This window comes from Uloborus diversus, chromosome 8 (assembly GCF_026930045.1).
Source record: "Uloborus diversus isolate 005 chromosome 8, Udiv.v.3.1, whole genome shotgun sequence".
Lineage (NCBI taxonomy): Eukaryota > Metazoa > Arthropoda > Arachnida > Araneae > Uloboridae > Uloborus > Uloborus diversus.
The window spans coordinates 87,113,816-87,130,909 of NC_072738.1; the positions used below are offsets into that span (position 1 = coordinate 87,113,816).

At 36.4% G+C, this 17,094-nt stretch overlaps 1 protein-coding gene across 1 annotated transcript in view; it reads left to right on the plus strand.

Annotated features, from left to right (window-relative positions):
* LOC129228465 (kinesin-like protein KIF23) overlaps positions 1–17,094 on the plus strand; it is a 146,522-nt gene that overhangs the window by 106,229 nt on the left and 23,199 nt on the right. Inside the window, exon 17 of the mRNA XM_054863146.1 lies at positions 3,258–3,528. Within this exon, the coding sequence (XP_054719121.1) occupies positions 3,258–3,528 (271 nt within the window). The remainder of the gene's footprint in view (positions 1–3,257; positions 3,529–17,094) is intronic.

The following is a 17,094-nucleotide window of genomic DNA, read 5'->3' on the forward strand; positions in this document are numbered from 1 at the left end:
AAATGTCGGGGATGTGAGTTCCACGTGTCTACCTGTGATGCTCACCGATCTACGAATTGTGTAATGTTGCTTGTTCAGTATGGACATTCCTGAAGTGTGATTCGGCGGACCTTTTTGTGAGTCTTCAAGCTGATCCTTCGGAGTGGCAAGCGATTGCATCGACGTTTTGGTGACATTTTTATTTATTTTCTGGAACCACTTTTGTTATGATATTTTGGGGGTGTATTTTATGGGGATGTTATTCTAGTCATATTTAATAAATGTATTTTTCTGAAACATGTTTTTTGCTTGTCTCCAACTTGACATTACACGGCCAGTTAATGTTGGCTTAGTTTAAATATCTTAACTTTTGAATTTTAAACTTAATTTAATTTATGCCAACAATAACCATAGGGCCACCGAAGGAGTTACAAAAATGCGAATGATAAATGTTTTACAACTTCTGTGATCCCCAAAATGTATTTCAACGGGCCCCAAACTTGTAACTCCGCCGAAGCGATACAGAAAAGACTGCATTACTGTGATTCATATTACAAATATCGAAAAATTAAAAATTACCGTCGGTTCAAAGGGAATCTAATAAAATGACACAAAAATCGGTTTCGCCATCGTATATTTGTTTCCATGGTCTCCAATTCGGCAATATATCACCAAATGATCGTCAATCTGAGACGCTATATTAGTTTTGCATTGAAATAAGTAATTAATAGCCACAAAAAATGAGTAAACAGGCTTTTCAGAACACCCGATCGAAAGCAAAAAGGGAAGTGCACAACTGGAACGTCCGCAGACCTCACATATGAAACTTTAACCTTCTACAGATTATCATTTTTTAGTTATGACTTATGACAGATACATACGTACAACCTGCTGCTAGAAACAACGCAATAATTAACTTGTTTGGTACCTGAATGTAGTATTAAAAACTCTTCTAGGGATGACTAAAAATAGAAATTCATACTGAAATTTAAGTAAACAATTTTATGTGAAAACAACAACTCCATTTACTTTGTATTAAAAAGTAAAACAGCAAAGGTCCTTTTTTTTTTCAAAAACATCGGCCAATTCCATCGGCTTTTCGATGTTTTTTAAGGCCGATGGGCCGATGTTTCCCGCAAGTTAGCATCGGCCGCCGATGCCGATGGCTAAATTGTTGAACAATCGGCGCCGATGCATCGGCCAGGCCGATGCATCGGTCGAGTCCTATTAAATAGTAGTATTCCTTTCATGTTACAAGCTCATGAAAATTTTTGTGAAGTCTTGGAAAAGGCATGGAATTTTTTCATCCAAATAGAGTATGAATCCTGACTGTTGTCGGCATTTTCGATGACAATAGTCAATAGAGTTTAGAAAATGTCTCAGAGACGTCGTTAATCTGATTTGTTAAGATGGCGGGCAGTTGGATGGATGGAAATGGGATTGTTGCAGGCTGATGCTGCTTGACATCTCAATGTGCCTCATAGTGTTGTTCAGCGAGTTTGGGATCAATACCAATCTCAAGATTCTGTGTCCAGAAGACCTGTTTCAGGCTGACCATGAGCTACAACATCTGCAGAAGACCGTTTTCTAATTCTTTCGGTCCAAAGAAGAACCACTACTGTGTTGCAGCTCGTTGTAGACCACTTTGTAGCATCAGGAAGAAGAATCTCTGCTACTGCAGTGCAAATTCGTCGTCACAATGCAGATCTCTATGCAAGACGACCAGTTGTGTGTGCTCTCCTCAATGGGCCACATCAAAGGATCCGCTTATGCTGGGCAAGAGAACATCTTTCCTGGACCCAGCAGCAATGGGCTTCGTGCTGTTCACAGACGAGTCTAGATTTACATTGGAGAGTGATTCAGGGCATCTACTGACCTGGAGGGAACAGCCCACTAGATACCATCAATCCAACACTGTTGAAAGCCACAGTTACAGAGGTGGTGGAATCATGGTTTGGGCAGGGATCTCGCTCGGTGGTCACAATGACCCGCGTGTGTTCCATGGAGGAACTCAGACTGGTCTGAGATATCGGGATGAGATCCTTAAACCATATGTTCGCCCATATGCTGGTGCTATTGGTAATGATTTAATTCTAATGGATGGTAATACACGACTTCACCGAGCTTGAATTGTTGAGAAGTATCTTGAGGATCACGGTTTGGAACGAATGAAATGCCCAGATCGATTTCCGAACCTGAATCCGATAGAACATCTTTGGAGCTATCTTGGCAGAATGGTTGCTGCTTTAAATCCTCCTTCAAGGTCGTTACATGAGCTGGAACAAGGCTTACTCTCTGCCTGGTCTTCGCTTCCTATTCCAGTGTCCGAAAACTTAATAAATACCTTAGAAAATCTATGCTGCCAATACATTTAAGTTTGGGGGGACACATTCCTTATTAGAACCCATTTTTGTATTGTTTCAATGCCATTTTACTACATAATACTGTGATGTTCTGTTTTCTTCAAGAATGGACTTTTCCGCAAACATTGCTTTTTTTGCTATAAATCGTTTTTGTAGAACACTTAAAACAAATTTCTATGACGCATTCAATAAAAAACTACTTAATGCGCAAAAAACCAGTTGTACCTTAACCTTTTGAGGCCAGTGTAGAATGAGAAAAAACATGAAAAAGCTCAAATTGCTTTGTGGCTTAATTTTCATTTCCAATCAAATTTTATCTTTCTTTTGTGGCTGTACCTGTGAGAAAGCTCTTGCTCATTGTTTGCACTCTTATTATTTATAATTTTCTCATAGGTGTTTGATTAATGCAATATTTTTAGTTTTTAAGCTGCTTGCTTATCTGGCTCTTGGCTTTTGTTGGATGTCTTTTTGTCCATAAGCTCATTTCTTTTGCATTGAAAAAAGCATTCCTTGTAACGTCGAAACACATGTTAGCTCAGTAATCTGCAATTTGTGCTTTTTGATGTCATATTTTCGTGTTTTACTTTTTACGCAAAAAAGTATTTATTAAACCTAATATTAAGTCCAAAACCTCAAAATTTTCAATATCTCCAGGAAAAAAAAAAGTTAGTAATATTTCCTGAAAAGAATCTGTACAATATAAAATGATTGGCAGAAAAAAAATGTTGGAGTGCTGTATCCACTTTTTTGTGGATACGGCCTTAATTGACCTTATTGGTTCTAGGATCATTTACGCACTAAGAAACTGAAAGAGAATAAATTAGGTATTTTGTCCTACATAGGTAGAACTTAGCTCATAAAATCAAAAATTAATCATTGCTTCTAGAGTAAAATGTATTTGAATTTTTATTACAGGAAAGGAGATTAGCTGAGAAACAGGCAGAACTAGAAAGGAAAATGTGCTTCACTGATGAAAAGTTTAGGCAATTACGAGAAATTCTGAATGCTGATGACTGGGACTACTTTGATGTAGCTGTTGCATTACCAGCTGCTACCGTGCCTTCTACAGCTACTTCGGAGGCCTCTGTCCCTGAAGGAAAAGTTACACGTAAAGCAACAGCAACAAGTAACTCTGCTGGTGAACCATCAGTTGAACCAAGATTTACTAAAGTAAAATCAGCTGTAGGTAAGTTAAACATTACAGAAGCAGTTTAGGTAGCTTGTCCTGTTGAGACTTTTGGAATCTATTAAAAGATAATGAAATGTTTACCAAACATTTTCTGAACCGTATTTTGCAAGTTAGGAATGTATTTCAATAATTGAGAGTTTGGTGCAGTCCCTGAATTTCAGAAATAATCATTATAGCTTGTTTGCGTCAACAAAGCTGTACATAAGTTTAATATAAATTGATAGGGGACCAAAACCTGACCAAGATAATATAATAAAGAAACAATTTAAAGAAATCAAAAGAGCATTGTGAACATAGGCGACTTGTAGGGGGGAGGGGGGAGGCAATTGACCCCTTACTTTTGAAAGTGAAGGGGCTTTGCCCCTCCACTTTAAGTTCAAAATTAACAGTATATCAAACAATTATAACATTAATTGTTTCACGTGTTTAAAAAGAACAAAGAATTGATTTAATAAGTGTAGGTTAGGGTGGCCCTTAGCTATAGGGTATTTTTCGAAAGTTAAAATTTTATTGCTCCCAACCTCTTATCTTGTTCCAATGAATAATAAAGCAGGCTGTGTAAAATTTCTCTTCATTTGGACAATTTCTAGGGGTGCCGCAAACGACTTGAAGTTCAGCAAATCCTAGAAATCTCGTGCTTTTTTAACAATATCTAATTTTTCTTTACTAACACAACAGCTTTTAGAGGATAAATACATTTTATTATGACAAACAATTTCTACAGAACCAAAACACAGCGGGAACAAGCGAATGTTCAACATTATTTTTTCCTAAGTGAGGATTTAGTAGCAGTAGGGTATCTTTTGCGATCTTCAGCAACAATTTGTAAAACAAATTGTTTTTCATTTTCATCTTTTGTAAGAATATTTTTGTATTCCTGAATTAGTTTGACCCCTCTTTCTGCAGCATCATTCACAACAATTATTTTATCAAGTTTTTCCTTTCCACTTGTGTAACCAGGGTCATCTTTCCAAGTTGAAGGGTCTTTGTTGAGAAAATCAGAACTTACAGAAAATCGGGTGAGGAAATGTTTTGTAACAGGTGTCACAAAAGATGAAAATTCGTTGTTAATAAACTTAGAAAAATTGTTTTGCTGTGGAATGTATCTCTTTTGTTGGTTTTCTGCTTCTTGCGATTCTTCATCTTTATCTGCTTCCAACATAATTTGTGCCATGTTTCTCTTAACCGAGGTTGGAACATTATCATCAAATAAGGATAGAGCCATAGTTTCAGGAGCTAAGTACCAGAGATGTTTTGAAAATTTTTTGAGAGCAACAATACTGATTTCTGTATCAATATCCTGGTAATCGATCAGTTGACGCATAAATAGGAAATCGTGATATGGAGCTTTAACTGCTTCCGGGGAGAGAAACCAAGATCGAACGTAGACTCGAGCAAGAAAAATACATATTCTTCTCAAAGAGTTCTTCTCCCTTTCAGATAAGGGAAACTGATCCTGAAATAAGTAAATCTTGAGTGCATAAATGGACTTTGACATCCACCTAGCATGACTTACAGCTCCTGGCTTACGAAATGATATTCCACACTTTGGAATCCCCACCAAGAAATATCATACTTAATTCCAACAGTTCTCGGTAATCATCGCGCTGTTGTTTCCGAGCTGAAAGGTGTTGATCAAGAAATTCGAGCATGGTTGCACGAATATCATGAGGTACTTCATTGCTACCAGTGGTATAATTTTTTTTGTCGAGTTTTGTCCAAGTTTCTTTAAATCTTTTGAAAAGTGGCATGTCTGGACCAGAAGTTGCACTCATTAGAGAGTCAAAACATCCCTTTAAAACTAACTCAAAAATGTAATGACGACAAGGAAGGTACAGCAGATCACGATCAAACAATTTTTCTAGATTAATACAGGCACCATTTATTCGGCCTGTGTTGCTGGCTGTTGTATCACAGCAAAGTGCTTGAATTTTATCGTTTAATCCCCACTTTTCAACTGCTTCATAAATAGCCATGGCTTGTTCTTCTGATGAGGATGGGATTTCAGGAACTCCCAACATTTGCTCCTTGCCTTGGAAAGTTACTATTATTGCCAGTCTGTCAGTTTTTTCGACTCCTGCAAGTGTTGGGAGCAATTTTCCATCCCAGTGTAAGACAAGCTCTTGGCAATCATTTAAATTAAATTTTTTCTGAATTTCCGCATGTCTTTCTTCTCTAAATTTCTTTCGGAGGCGTTGAAGAGAAGTTCGATTAATGATCAGGTCTTTAGTATCAAGTCCAAATGCTTCTGCAGCAGCTACCAGTATGTAAATTCCATTTCTATCTGTGATTTTACATCTATCAAAAACTTCAGATAGACGAGGAGTAAAAAAATGCAATGTACCTCTAGTTTCTGCGTAAGTCGTACTGTCCGTACTCTCAAGTGTGTCTATATCAGTTTCTGGTAATTGTTTATCAATGACAGAAGAAGGGCTGCTACTGTCGTCAAAACCGTCACTGCTTGGGTTGCTTGAAACTATATCATAAGATGTGTCGACTAATTGTCGTTTCATTTCTTCATAAGTTCGTTTCTTTCGGGCAACTTCTGTTCTGTTTTTCTTTGATTTCCTTTCTTCTTTTTGTGTTAATTTTAAGTCAGCACCAACCATGGAGCCCGGTCTTCCTTTTTGGCGCTGAAGAATTAGAAATTTCCTATCTTCTTCAATTTTGATGTCTTCTAAAGCATTTGCATGAGCAATATCGAAGAGATCGTCCATAATTTCTTCAAAAGAATCTCTTCTCATTTTTCCTTTCCCTGAAGTTCTCGAAAAACTTTTCTGCAAATGTTTCCATTCATCATGGAGTTTGACTAACTTGTCAACGCAGTGATCCGTTCTTTTAGTGGGAATTCTTGCCTTTTGCCAAAAAACAGATACTTCTTGAATCACTAATGTTGCACTTTCTTTTTTTGTCATATTTACAACTTTTATATTGTAAAAAAAGACGCTCAAGACTTGTCTATTCGATGGTAGCTTTGCTCCAACAATTTGATTAGAAATGTTGCCAACAAGATCAATGTAGAAATCTTTTCTCAACTTGTTTAATGAGCTACCGGAAGACGTTGATGCCATTTTGCAAGTCGGAGTTGATAATGACACGAAAGTCAGGCGCAAGTTACCAGCAGCACTCTTGGGGGCTAAGGCCCCTAGGGGCTCTATTGTGGGCAGCTGCTCCCACGCTCACCCAAGGTCGTCTCTCACCCCCGCTTGACTTTTGACCTCTGACCAAATGTGGGGTCTTCTTCGGAAGGGGATGGTGGGAAACGGTTAAGGGGGATGGGAGATATACTGGACAGAGAGAGGACTGATGTTCGCCTAAAAGATGTTTCAATTGGAACTCTTATTTTGTACAATTCATCAAATTTTCTTCTAAATAGATGTAGATCATATGTATTGTGACTCTATTTAAAACTTGGGATTAAAAAGCAGCAGTGTTTATCATATCAAAGCAGCAAACTACCGTAAAAATGAAACATGTTCTCGGCTCGACAATTGATTTGTTTCATGTATTGGAATAATAAACGATGGAATGGTAATGATGGTAATGAACAAAGGCAAGGTTATACTTAGAAAATAATCAAACGAAGCACATAATAAAAATAGAGTTAATTTAAGTTTATCCAATCATTTGGGGAAAAAAATAGGATTTGATTAATAATACAAACATTATATTTACTATCATGGTCCTAATCCTGATATATATGATAATACTCAAATTATATTTTTAATTAGTTTAAAAATTACTCATAAAATTAAGTGTGACTACAAAAATAACTCAATTAAAAAGTTGACAGGGAAATTTTCATAAGATTGATGTAGAAACAATTGCAGTAGCAAGAACGCGTCATGAGTAGTGAATTGGTCAAAAAGCTTTGATACCACAAAAGACGTCAGAGGAAAAAGGGGGAAAGACATAGAAAGTCTCTGAAAAACCAGTTAGAGCAAAATAACACCTGTAAGAAGATATAGGTACGTCAAAAATGTAAATATGCGAGATGCTTTTTTTTTTTTTTTACTTGAAAAGATTTGAAAAATTCCTTTTTTGGAGAAAATTTGATAATTTCATGCTTGTTGCGGCACCCCTTAAACTTTTCCGATTGAGCTAATATTTTGAACACATCATTTTTTTGTCCATTGGAACAAAATAGGGGGTTGGGAGCTAACTTTTTCGAAAGTTGAAAAATAAGGGCCACCCTAGTGTAGGTTTTATGTTTTTCTCAAGTTATTATTTTGTATAATGTAAAATAGAGCTCTTATTTGGAATAAAAATGTCTACTGTGGCCATCCGTCCCGATTTTTGAGGTTGCATTCCAAATTTTTTGGAGCTGATTTACTCAATAACTTTAAGTTTTAATCCATTAAAAAAAGTCAACTGTAAGGACCGCCCAACAAACCTGTCTCCTCCTCCTGCACCTCCTTTGACTCCCCACTTTTTTGGTGCACCAACTGCCTATGATTGTGAAACATGTTTTTGAAGTTATAATATATTTGCCCTTGTAGCACCATTGTCAAAATATGAGGTCTGCCAACATTTTAAGAAAAGTTGCCTAATTTAGTAACTTTCCTTGATTAGTGGGAAAAAATCTTTCTCATGCTTTGCAGATGTCCAACTTCATACAGACGATGAAATGTAATGTACCTTCAATTCCTTGCCAAGTCTTTAAATTTGGCACTTTTCTTAAAATTTCTGCAGACTTTAAGACTTTATATCTCATAACAGGGGCAAATAATTTTCGCTTCAAAAAGGTCTCAATATACTCTTTTTGTTTGCTACCTATTTCAACTATTTTTTTTATTATTGCACTACTTGTGTTGTTCCCTGGTGAGTAATCCTCTTTAGGGAAACCCATAAACGACAGGCCTGTTCTGATCTCGTACAGATGCTCCACTCAGTAGTTTTTGATCTGCTTCAAAATAAACTTATTCAACTTTTTTTTAATGATAGTTTCAGGGCTCAAAGTAGTCCTATATATCCTATATTTTCAAGAAAAGCATCAAAATCGTCCTATATTTCTTATATTTTTGAAAAATGTCTTATATTTCTTATATTCCCGTTTTTTGTTGTTGTTGAACCAGGAGGACATTAATTCTACAAATTTTGGTGCATGGTGCACTAAAGGAAAAGATGATTTTACCGCTTTTTGCCATTTTTGCAACTGTTCAATGCCCATAAGCAATAGTGGATTTTCGCAATTGAGGCAGCATGCTAAAATATTCAAGCATAACGAAGACTCTGAAAAACGTCAAGAAGATCCTTCTCAAGCTCTGTTTGTTTTTAATACAGGTGTTAAAGGGTTCAGTTTAGATATAAATTCAAAGAACAGTGGAATTAGTACTTGGGTCATGAGTGAGGAAGAAAAAATAAAAATTTTCTTTGTTCAAATTTTGTTTAATTATTTCGTCTATAAAGTACACTTTTTTTTTCAAAAAATATTCTTTCAACTTCAGGAAAGTCATTTCAGATGTAAGGAATAATTTTATTTGAGTTTTTTTTTAAACAAAATCATTGATAAGAATAAATAAATAATATATGATAGGTATTATTTCTCTCTTCATAGCAAAATTATTCATATAATGTGTCCTAAATTTGTCCTATATTTTTTGCGGAAAATGTCCTATATGTGACAAGTCGGTCACTTCTACCCCTGTGGTTTATAATTTCAAAAATGACTGCAATTCTTTATGTTGTATCTATTGCACACATTATGAATTAACTGTTTTAGAGCCTAATAACCCAAAACAGTTTGCAGTAAACTCTTGGATATAATTTTAAAAGAATGTTCATGTATTCATTTTTAGCAAAATTGATCCTATTGCCGACAAAATGACTTCCTGTTTTGGTAAAAACATATCATAAAAAAAGTCTTGTTTTAGAATATAGGAGCATCTTCAACAATCAATTGATTAGTGTGTGTCGCGTAGATAGCTCAAGGAGGAAGAACCAGTACATGTTATGATGGGACGCTGAAAATCTCAATGAAAATACACAAATAAAAATTGATAAATGTTTATGGGGATTGCAATGAAATTATAAATGACAAAAGACATGATTTGGTCGTGTCAAGAATAAAAATGAAAGACAACAAGCTAACATACAGAACAGCTGTGCAGTGTTACTTAATAATATTGTACCACTACATTTAATTAAGAAACCTGTTTTGATTTGTAAGTTCATTTAATAATAAAATGATTGGCTTACCCTTTTTCCTGGAAAGCTAAGTTTAAGAACTCACCAACATTCATTCTGAAAACATTAAACGCAATAGATGACTCCTTTTCGGGTTTTTTTTTCTAGATTTATTCGATTTATTTACACCACCAAACATTAACCATCTTCTTCGATTCCAGACCAGACTCACATCACCTTCCCGCCAACGAATACACAAAACAAAAATACATATTTTTTAAAGTCTCTTTACTGGTGGCGCCCTCTCTTGACGGTAGGAGCAAACATACTCCCCCGCCTGGACTATCAGTTCAGTCTTCCGTTGGCAGTAGGCAACACTTGGTAATAGGGCGTCTGAATTGTCCTCGTTGGGTCTTGACATCCACGGCTCGAACAGCACCATCGTCTCCTGGAAATACTTGAACAACTCTGCCTAGGCTCCATTGCAGAGGTGGGAGATTGTCCTCCTTCATAAGGACCAAATCGTTGATTCTCAGGTTTCGTCTTGGTTTCTTCCACTTGGTTCTTTGTTGTAATTGATTTAGGTACTCCAGGTGCCATCTCCTCCAGAACTGACCTCGGAGATGTTGAATTAAATTCCATCGCTTCCTTAAGCACGCTGGTTGTGAAGGGACCTCTTCTGGAAAAGAAGTCATTGGAGCACCAATCAAGAAATGTCCTGGCGTAAGAGGTTGCAAGTCTTGAGGGTCATTAGACATAGGAGTTAGAGGCCTTGAGTTTAAGCATGCTTCAATCTGCGTTACCAATGTCACAAGCTCTTCAAAGTTCAGAACAGCTGATTTCATTGTTTTAATTAGAAGCTGCTTGATCGATTTGATGCCAGCTTCCCAGAGTCCGCCGACGTGAGGTGCCGTGGGAGGTATGAAGTGCTATGTAATGGATTCTTGAGTTACAAAATTCTGCACTTCAACAGATTTGATTAGCTTGAACTGTTCCTTTAGATATGAAGAGGCTCCTTTGAAGTTAGTTGCATTGTCGGAAAACATGTTGGTTGGTTTTCCTCGTTTGGATATGAAGCGCCGGAATGCTGCCAAAAAGGCATCTGCTGAGAGGTCCGAAACAACCTCAAGGTGCACAGCCTTTGTTGCCATGCAAATGAAGAGTGCTAGGTAGGATTTTAATTTTACTTTGCTTCGAGGAACGTTGGGTTTGGTGATGAATGGTCCTCCAAAGTCGATGCCAACGTTTAAAAACTCTCTGCCAGCACTGAACCTATTTGCAGGCAAATTCCCCATGAGCTGCTCACACGATTTAGCTCTGAAGCGAAAGCAGGTTTGGCACTTGGATAAAAGTCTTCCGACGACTCCTCTGCCAGAAGGAATCCAGAATTTCTGTCAAATGCAGCATAAGGTAAGTTGAGGTCCACTGTGCAAATTGACATGATGAAAATACTGAATGACCAGATCAGTGAGGTGATGGCTCTTAGGAAGGAAAATTGGGTGTTTTTGAATTGGACTCGGGCTTGAATTTTTTAATCTTCCTCCAACTTTGATTATTCCATCCGTGTCCAGAAAAATACCTAGAGGCAGAAGCTTGCTGCTGTTGGGAAGAGGATGTCTCTTCTTTAAAAGTTGAATTTCGGAATGAAACTGTGATTCTTGTACAGTTTGAATAACAATCTTGGTAGCATCATCCACCTCTTTTGATGTTAGCACACCAGAAACTCTAGATGATCTGCAATTTTTGATGAATCTTTTACACCAAGCTATGACTCGGATTAAACGTGAGAATGATGAATACTTAGCTATGATTTCCAAAAAATAGCTGCCTTGACTTGATGTTGAGACATTAGTAAGAACGGTGGATGACTTCTCCTCACATTTCACGTCTTCTTCAGAGGAAGTCGACAAATCAATTGATGGAAAGTGTAAAGAATCCTGACTTAGCCACTGTGGCCCAGACCACCACAGTTTATGAACTTTTAGCTTGGAAGCTGCAATACCTCGTGAAGCACAATCGGCAGGATTTTCTTGACTCTTCACATGTTGCCAGGATGCTTCAGAAGTCATTTTTTGAATTTTTGAGATATGATTGGCAACAAAGATTTTCCATCTGCTGGGAGATGATTTCAACCAATCCAAAACAATTTGGGAGTCTGAGAAAAGAAATGACTTATCGATTTGAATTACCTTTCTCAGAGATTCTAACACAACAACGTAGAGTTCAGAAAGAAGCAGAGCTGCCAAAAGTTCAAGTCTGGGCAAAGTTCTCGATTTTTCAGGAGCTATCCTTGTCTTAGATGTTATCATTGAAACATGGACTTTTCCGGTTACCAGCTCAGCTCTTAAGTAGAAAACAGCAGCGTATGCACGCTGGGAAGCATCACAAAAACCTATGAAAAGAACTCGCTTTGCTGTAGCATCTCCTGAAAGGTATGTTGGAATCTGAATCTCTGCCAGATGCTTCATTTGATTCCTGAATTGGGTCCATGATTCGGAAATGCAGTCTGTGACCGGATCATCCCAAGAGATGTTTTCTCTCCAGATATCTTGCATCAGGATCTTCAACTGAATTGTTGTAGGTGACAAGAACCCCAAAGGATCATAGATCTTGGCGATGGTGGATAAGAGTTGCCGTTTGGTTGGCCTAACTTCATTTGGTGGACTAATGTTGATTCTGAATGTGTCTTCCTTTGAATTCCATATGATCCCCAAGATTTTCATCTAATGATCCTCTTCTATGTGCAGAGATCCCGAAGAACTTCGTAATTCTGGTGGTAATGATTCCAGTACAGATGATTCATTGGACGCTCATTTTCGAATCGGGAAACCTCCTTTCTTCATGAGTTCGATTACTTGACTTACTAATTTCTTGGCGTCCTCTTTCGAATTTGTTCCTGTCAGAAGACCATCTACATAGAAGTCCTCTAGAGCAACTTTAGATGCCTCTGGAAATTGCTTGATTTCTTCTTGATCTAGCTGCTGAATTGTTCTAATGGACAGATACGGGGCACAAGTTGTCCCGTATGTTACAGTGAATAATCGATACTCTTTTAACGGTTCTTCAGGTCTCTCCCTCCAGAATATTCGTTTAAAGTCTACATCATCTTCAGTAACTAGAATTTGCCTAAAAATCTTCTCTATATCTTCTGTTAAAGCAATCCTGTGACATCTGAATTTTAACAGAATATTAAATAGTTCATTTTGTAACTTGGGGCCTGTATGAACGTCATTTAAGGATAATTTCGAGTCAGTTTTGGCAGAAGCATCAAAGGCTACTCGTAACTTTGTAGTCTCGCTCTGTTCCCTAACAACTCCAAAATGGGGTAAATAAAAACACTTAGAAGATGGTTTCAATAGTTCAGAATTCGGGACAAGTTGCATATGGCCTAGATTTTCATAATCTTGCATGAATTTTACATATCTATCTCTTAACTCTGGATTGCCCTAAAGGCGCTTCTCCAACGAGAAAAATCGTCTCTTGGCTTGGACTTTAGAATCACCCAATGCATTGTCGTTTTTGAAAGGAAGACTTACAACATATCTACCATCACGATTTCTCCTTGTGTGGTCGAGGTAGAATTTTTCGATTTCGTGATCTTCTTCTGAGAGGTTACTAGCATCTGTAATTGACTCAACTTCCCAGAACTTGGCTATTTGATTTTGTAAGTCGAGCAATGCATGGCAATTGATTAAAGACATGACCTTCCTTTTGCTCTGACAGGCTGTGGAAACTTTCCCAGAAAGCAACCAGCCTAACCTGGAGTTTAGAGCAGATGATTGATTTTTAGTCCCAGATATTTTTCCATACTGAATTAAATCAAAGAATATATCAGCTCCCAGAATCATATCGACAGGACGACTAATAAAAAACGAAGGATCAGCTAACTGTAATCCATTAATGTGAGGCCAATCGCATTTTGAAACTATGAAGTTAGGCAAATTACAAGTGAGTTCACTACTACACAAGTGAGTACTACTACAAGTGAGTTTACTACTAAAGCATTTACGGCAAAGATATCATGACTAAAATGAGGAGAAAGTTGAAGTTCTACTCGTTTAGTAGCATAAGCAGCAACTTTGTTATCTAAGCCCAAAATAGTATTTTTTGACTCATAAAATGGAAGGTTTAAATTTTTTGAGCATGATTCTGTAATTAGAGAAGTCTGAGACCCGCCATCAATCAAGGCTCGACAGTTTACATATTGTCCTTGACTATTCTTAACTCTAACAATGGCTGTAGAGAGCAAAATTGAATTGGAATAATTCATTTGTCCTGCAAGGCAAAACTGTTCCTGAGATGTAGCCAATGGCTGAACTACATTCTGGTCACTAGTAGCAGCTAGATTCTGATTTGAATTACAAACAGGGATTTCTGTAGGACTACTTTGGTATTGGTGAAGTACGGAGTGATGTCTTTGCCTGCAAGCACGACAAGAAGTTGTAAATTTGCATGATGAAACATTATGATTCCCTCGCAGACAATTAAAGCATAACTTTGACTCTTTAACAAAATTCCATCGATTATTTATATTCATCTTTAAAAACTTCTCACATTTATGTAATGAATGAGATGAAGAACTAAGTTTACATGAGTCATCTGACTCTACAGTAGTTTTAAGTGAATAAGGCTTGTGAGTTACTTTATTTGATTTTTCATTGAGTGGTGTAATTTTGATACCTTGAAGACTTCTGGCTTGCTTTTCAAGAAATGAAAGAAACTTATTTAATGAAGGAAAAGCTTTATCTTCAAGGGTTAATTCCCATTTGACTTTGATAGAATCTTCTAACTTATCTTGAAGAGAAAATACTAATAGAAGTTCTACCAATTGATTGCATTCTAATCCTAATGTTTTAAAATTTCTGAGTACTTCATTACAAATGTCTATCATGTCCCAAATTGATTCTGAAGTAGGTTTAACATTTTTTAGAGAGAACTTTTTGCATTGGGAAAATGCCAATTCTCTCTGATTATCATACCGATTCAATAGTGTTTCCCATGCTTGTTTATAATTTTCATGAGTTATTGCGAATCCTTTTATTAATCTAGAAGCATCTGAAGTGACAGCATTTTGTAAATACTGCAGTTTTTAAATATCTGTTAAAGATTCATTAGAATCAATTGAACTAGAGAATATAGATTTAAAACTCAACCAAGAGTTGAAATCACCTGCGAATTGTGGAAGATCATATTTAGGAAGATTTATGTTAGAATAAGCATTCACTTTCGATTTATCGTCTTCGAATTGTAGCTTGCTATTAATACTAGTTAAATATGACTCAATTTTTTCCAATGTCAAATCAGCCAAATCTTTAGAATTAGTAAAGTTTTCATATTCTACATCTTCCACAAAGTTTTCCAAAACAGAAAACTCATAATAATTGTCTTCTAACCTTTCTAGACATTTTAATATATTACCTTTAAAGGCAAGAACTTTCTGAATATTATTAGACTCTATTACATTATCAACACTTTCAGAATACCTTTTGATTTCTTTTATCTGAGTTTGGAACACTAATGGTATTTTACTTTTTTCTTTAGTAGGAGCCATCTTTTAAATAATAACCCAATGCAACTATACAACTCAAATACAGCTTTTCAGAATTAGTTACTATGAATATACAGTCAGTCAGAATAATAAACAAATTCTTCGAATTTACTAATTCAGATTTCTTGCATTTCGAATTCACAAGTAATAATAATATTTTTGAATTAACTGACATACATTTCTGGACTTAAATAATAGAATAATAAACACATCAAAAGATTAAGAATTCTTTCAGACGAATTTCGTTTTCAGAATACATCTAGTTTCGATTATATAAGATCATTAGTGTTTTCGATTCTAGTAAGAATAATAAACTTTCTACTTTCCAGGAAATGATCTACTGAATTTAACTCGATTTATGATGCATACATCAACAATTAATAAACAAATCTCGCCGGTGCCTCCATGTTTTGATTTGTAAGTTCATTTAATAATAAAATGATTGGCTTACCCTTTTTCCTGGAAAGCTAAGTTTAAGAACTCACCAACATTCATTCTGAAAACATTAAACGCAATAGATGACTCCTTTTCGGGGGTTTTTTCTAGATTTATTCGATTTATTTACACCACCAAACATTAACCATCTTCTTCGATTCCAGACAGACTCACATCACCTTAAGAGGACTCATCAGACAGAAAATTTCTAGCTTTCGGAAGAGAGAGAGAGAAAGCTGTAGCGTTTTCCTTCCCCTCTACGTGGAGCGGCTGACAGGTTTTGGGGGACGTCTTCCCCTCTATGCTGTCACCGCTCAAAATTTATTGGCAGGGGAAGAGGGTCCGTGTAGAGTATTGGATGACCACATACAATTTTTGCGTTGACTCTTTTAGCGCATTTTAGTTTCGACCGAAATCTTCTACACAATCGGTGTTTTGTGCCTAAATTTCCTTTCCTTATGCACTGAAACTCAAAATTTTGTTAATTTTATATTCGTTATTTGTTTTCTAAATTTGATTTATTAAAATGCTTTCACATGCTCCTTTTTATGCACAAGAAGGATATGCAGTAGGATCATTAACATTTCGTTTTCCTTCGAAATGCAGCATTATCAATCAAATCAAAAGCATTTGCAGGATTGATAAAACAAATTATGGATCACGTTGCGATTCGAATTTGCCGCTCTTGTTCATCAAATATTACCGCATCATTACCGCCAGCACCAGGCAAATGGGCGCGAAATTCCTGCAGTCTGGCTGAACTCACCAAAATGAAACAATTATTCAAAATTTGAGGAATGTGCCAAAACAAGGCCCCCACCCCCCTCCCAATTTTAAAGAAACGACTTAGACTTGAAATGATATTTTCGAATAAAGGCAAAACTGTTACTTTTGAAAACAGTTATATTCCAGTACTAGCTCTTACCCGCGGCTTCGCTCACGTTGATGTAGTTTTTTTCAATTGATTTAAGTTAATGGTCATTACAGGCAGAGGTCAAATAGTTACCAAAAAATTGTTTGTCTCTAGTTTCGTCGACATTTCAAATTGTCTGTCCCCTTAAATGTATCAAAAGGTATGATTAAAACTGAAAATTAGGGGGAAGGGGAGTAAATGAAATGTCGGCAAAACTGAGAAGACACCCAAAAATCACAAAAAATAAATCACGAAAACGTTCAGGAGTTGTAAAGAAGTCGGGTAATTCCCAAAAAAAAAACCTATTCGAGTGAGGTCAACTATTCTTAAATAAAGTGAAACAGTTCCCTTATAATCCCGATCTCCATCAAAGGCATAATATCCAGCGCTACACCGGCAATCTAAATTATTGTATAATGTATAACTTCTTACCGTAGAAATCGTCCCAAAATGGATGATGCTACCCGAAATGTTTCCAATAAACAGTAAAAATTTGGCAATTGTATGAAATTGTGTGCAAAGACAAAGTAATGGAAGTTTT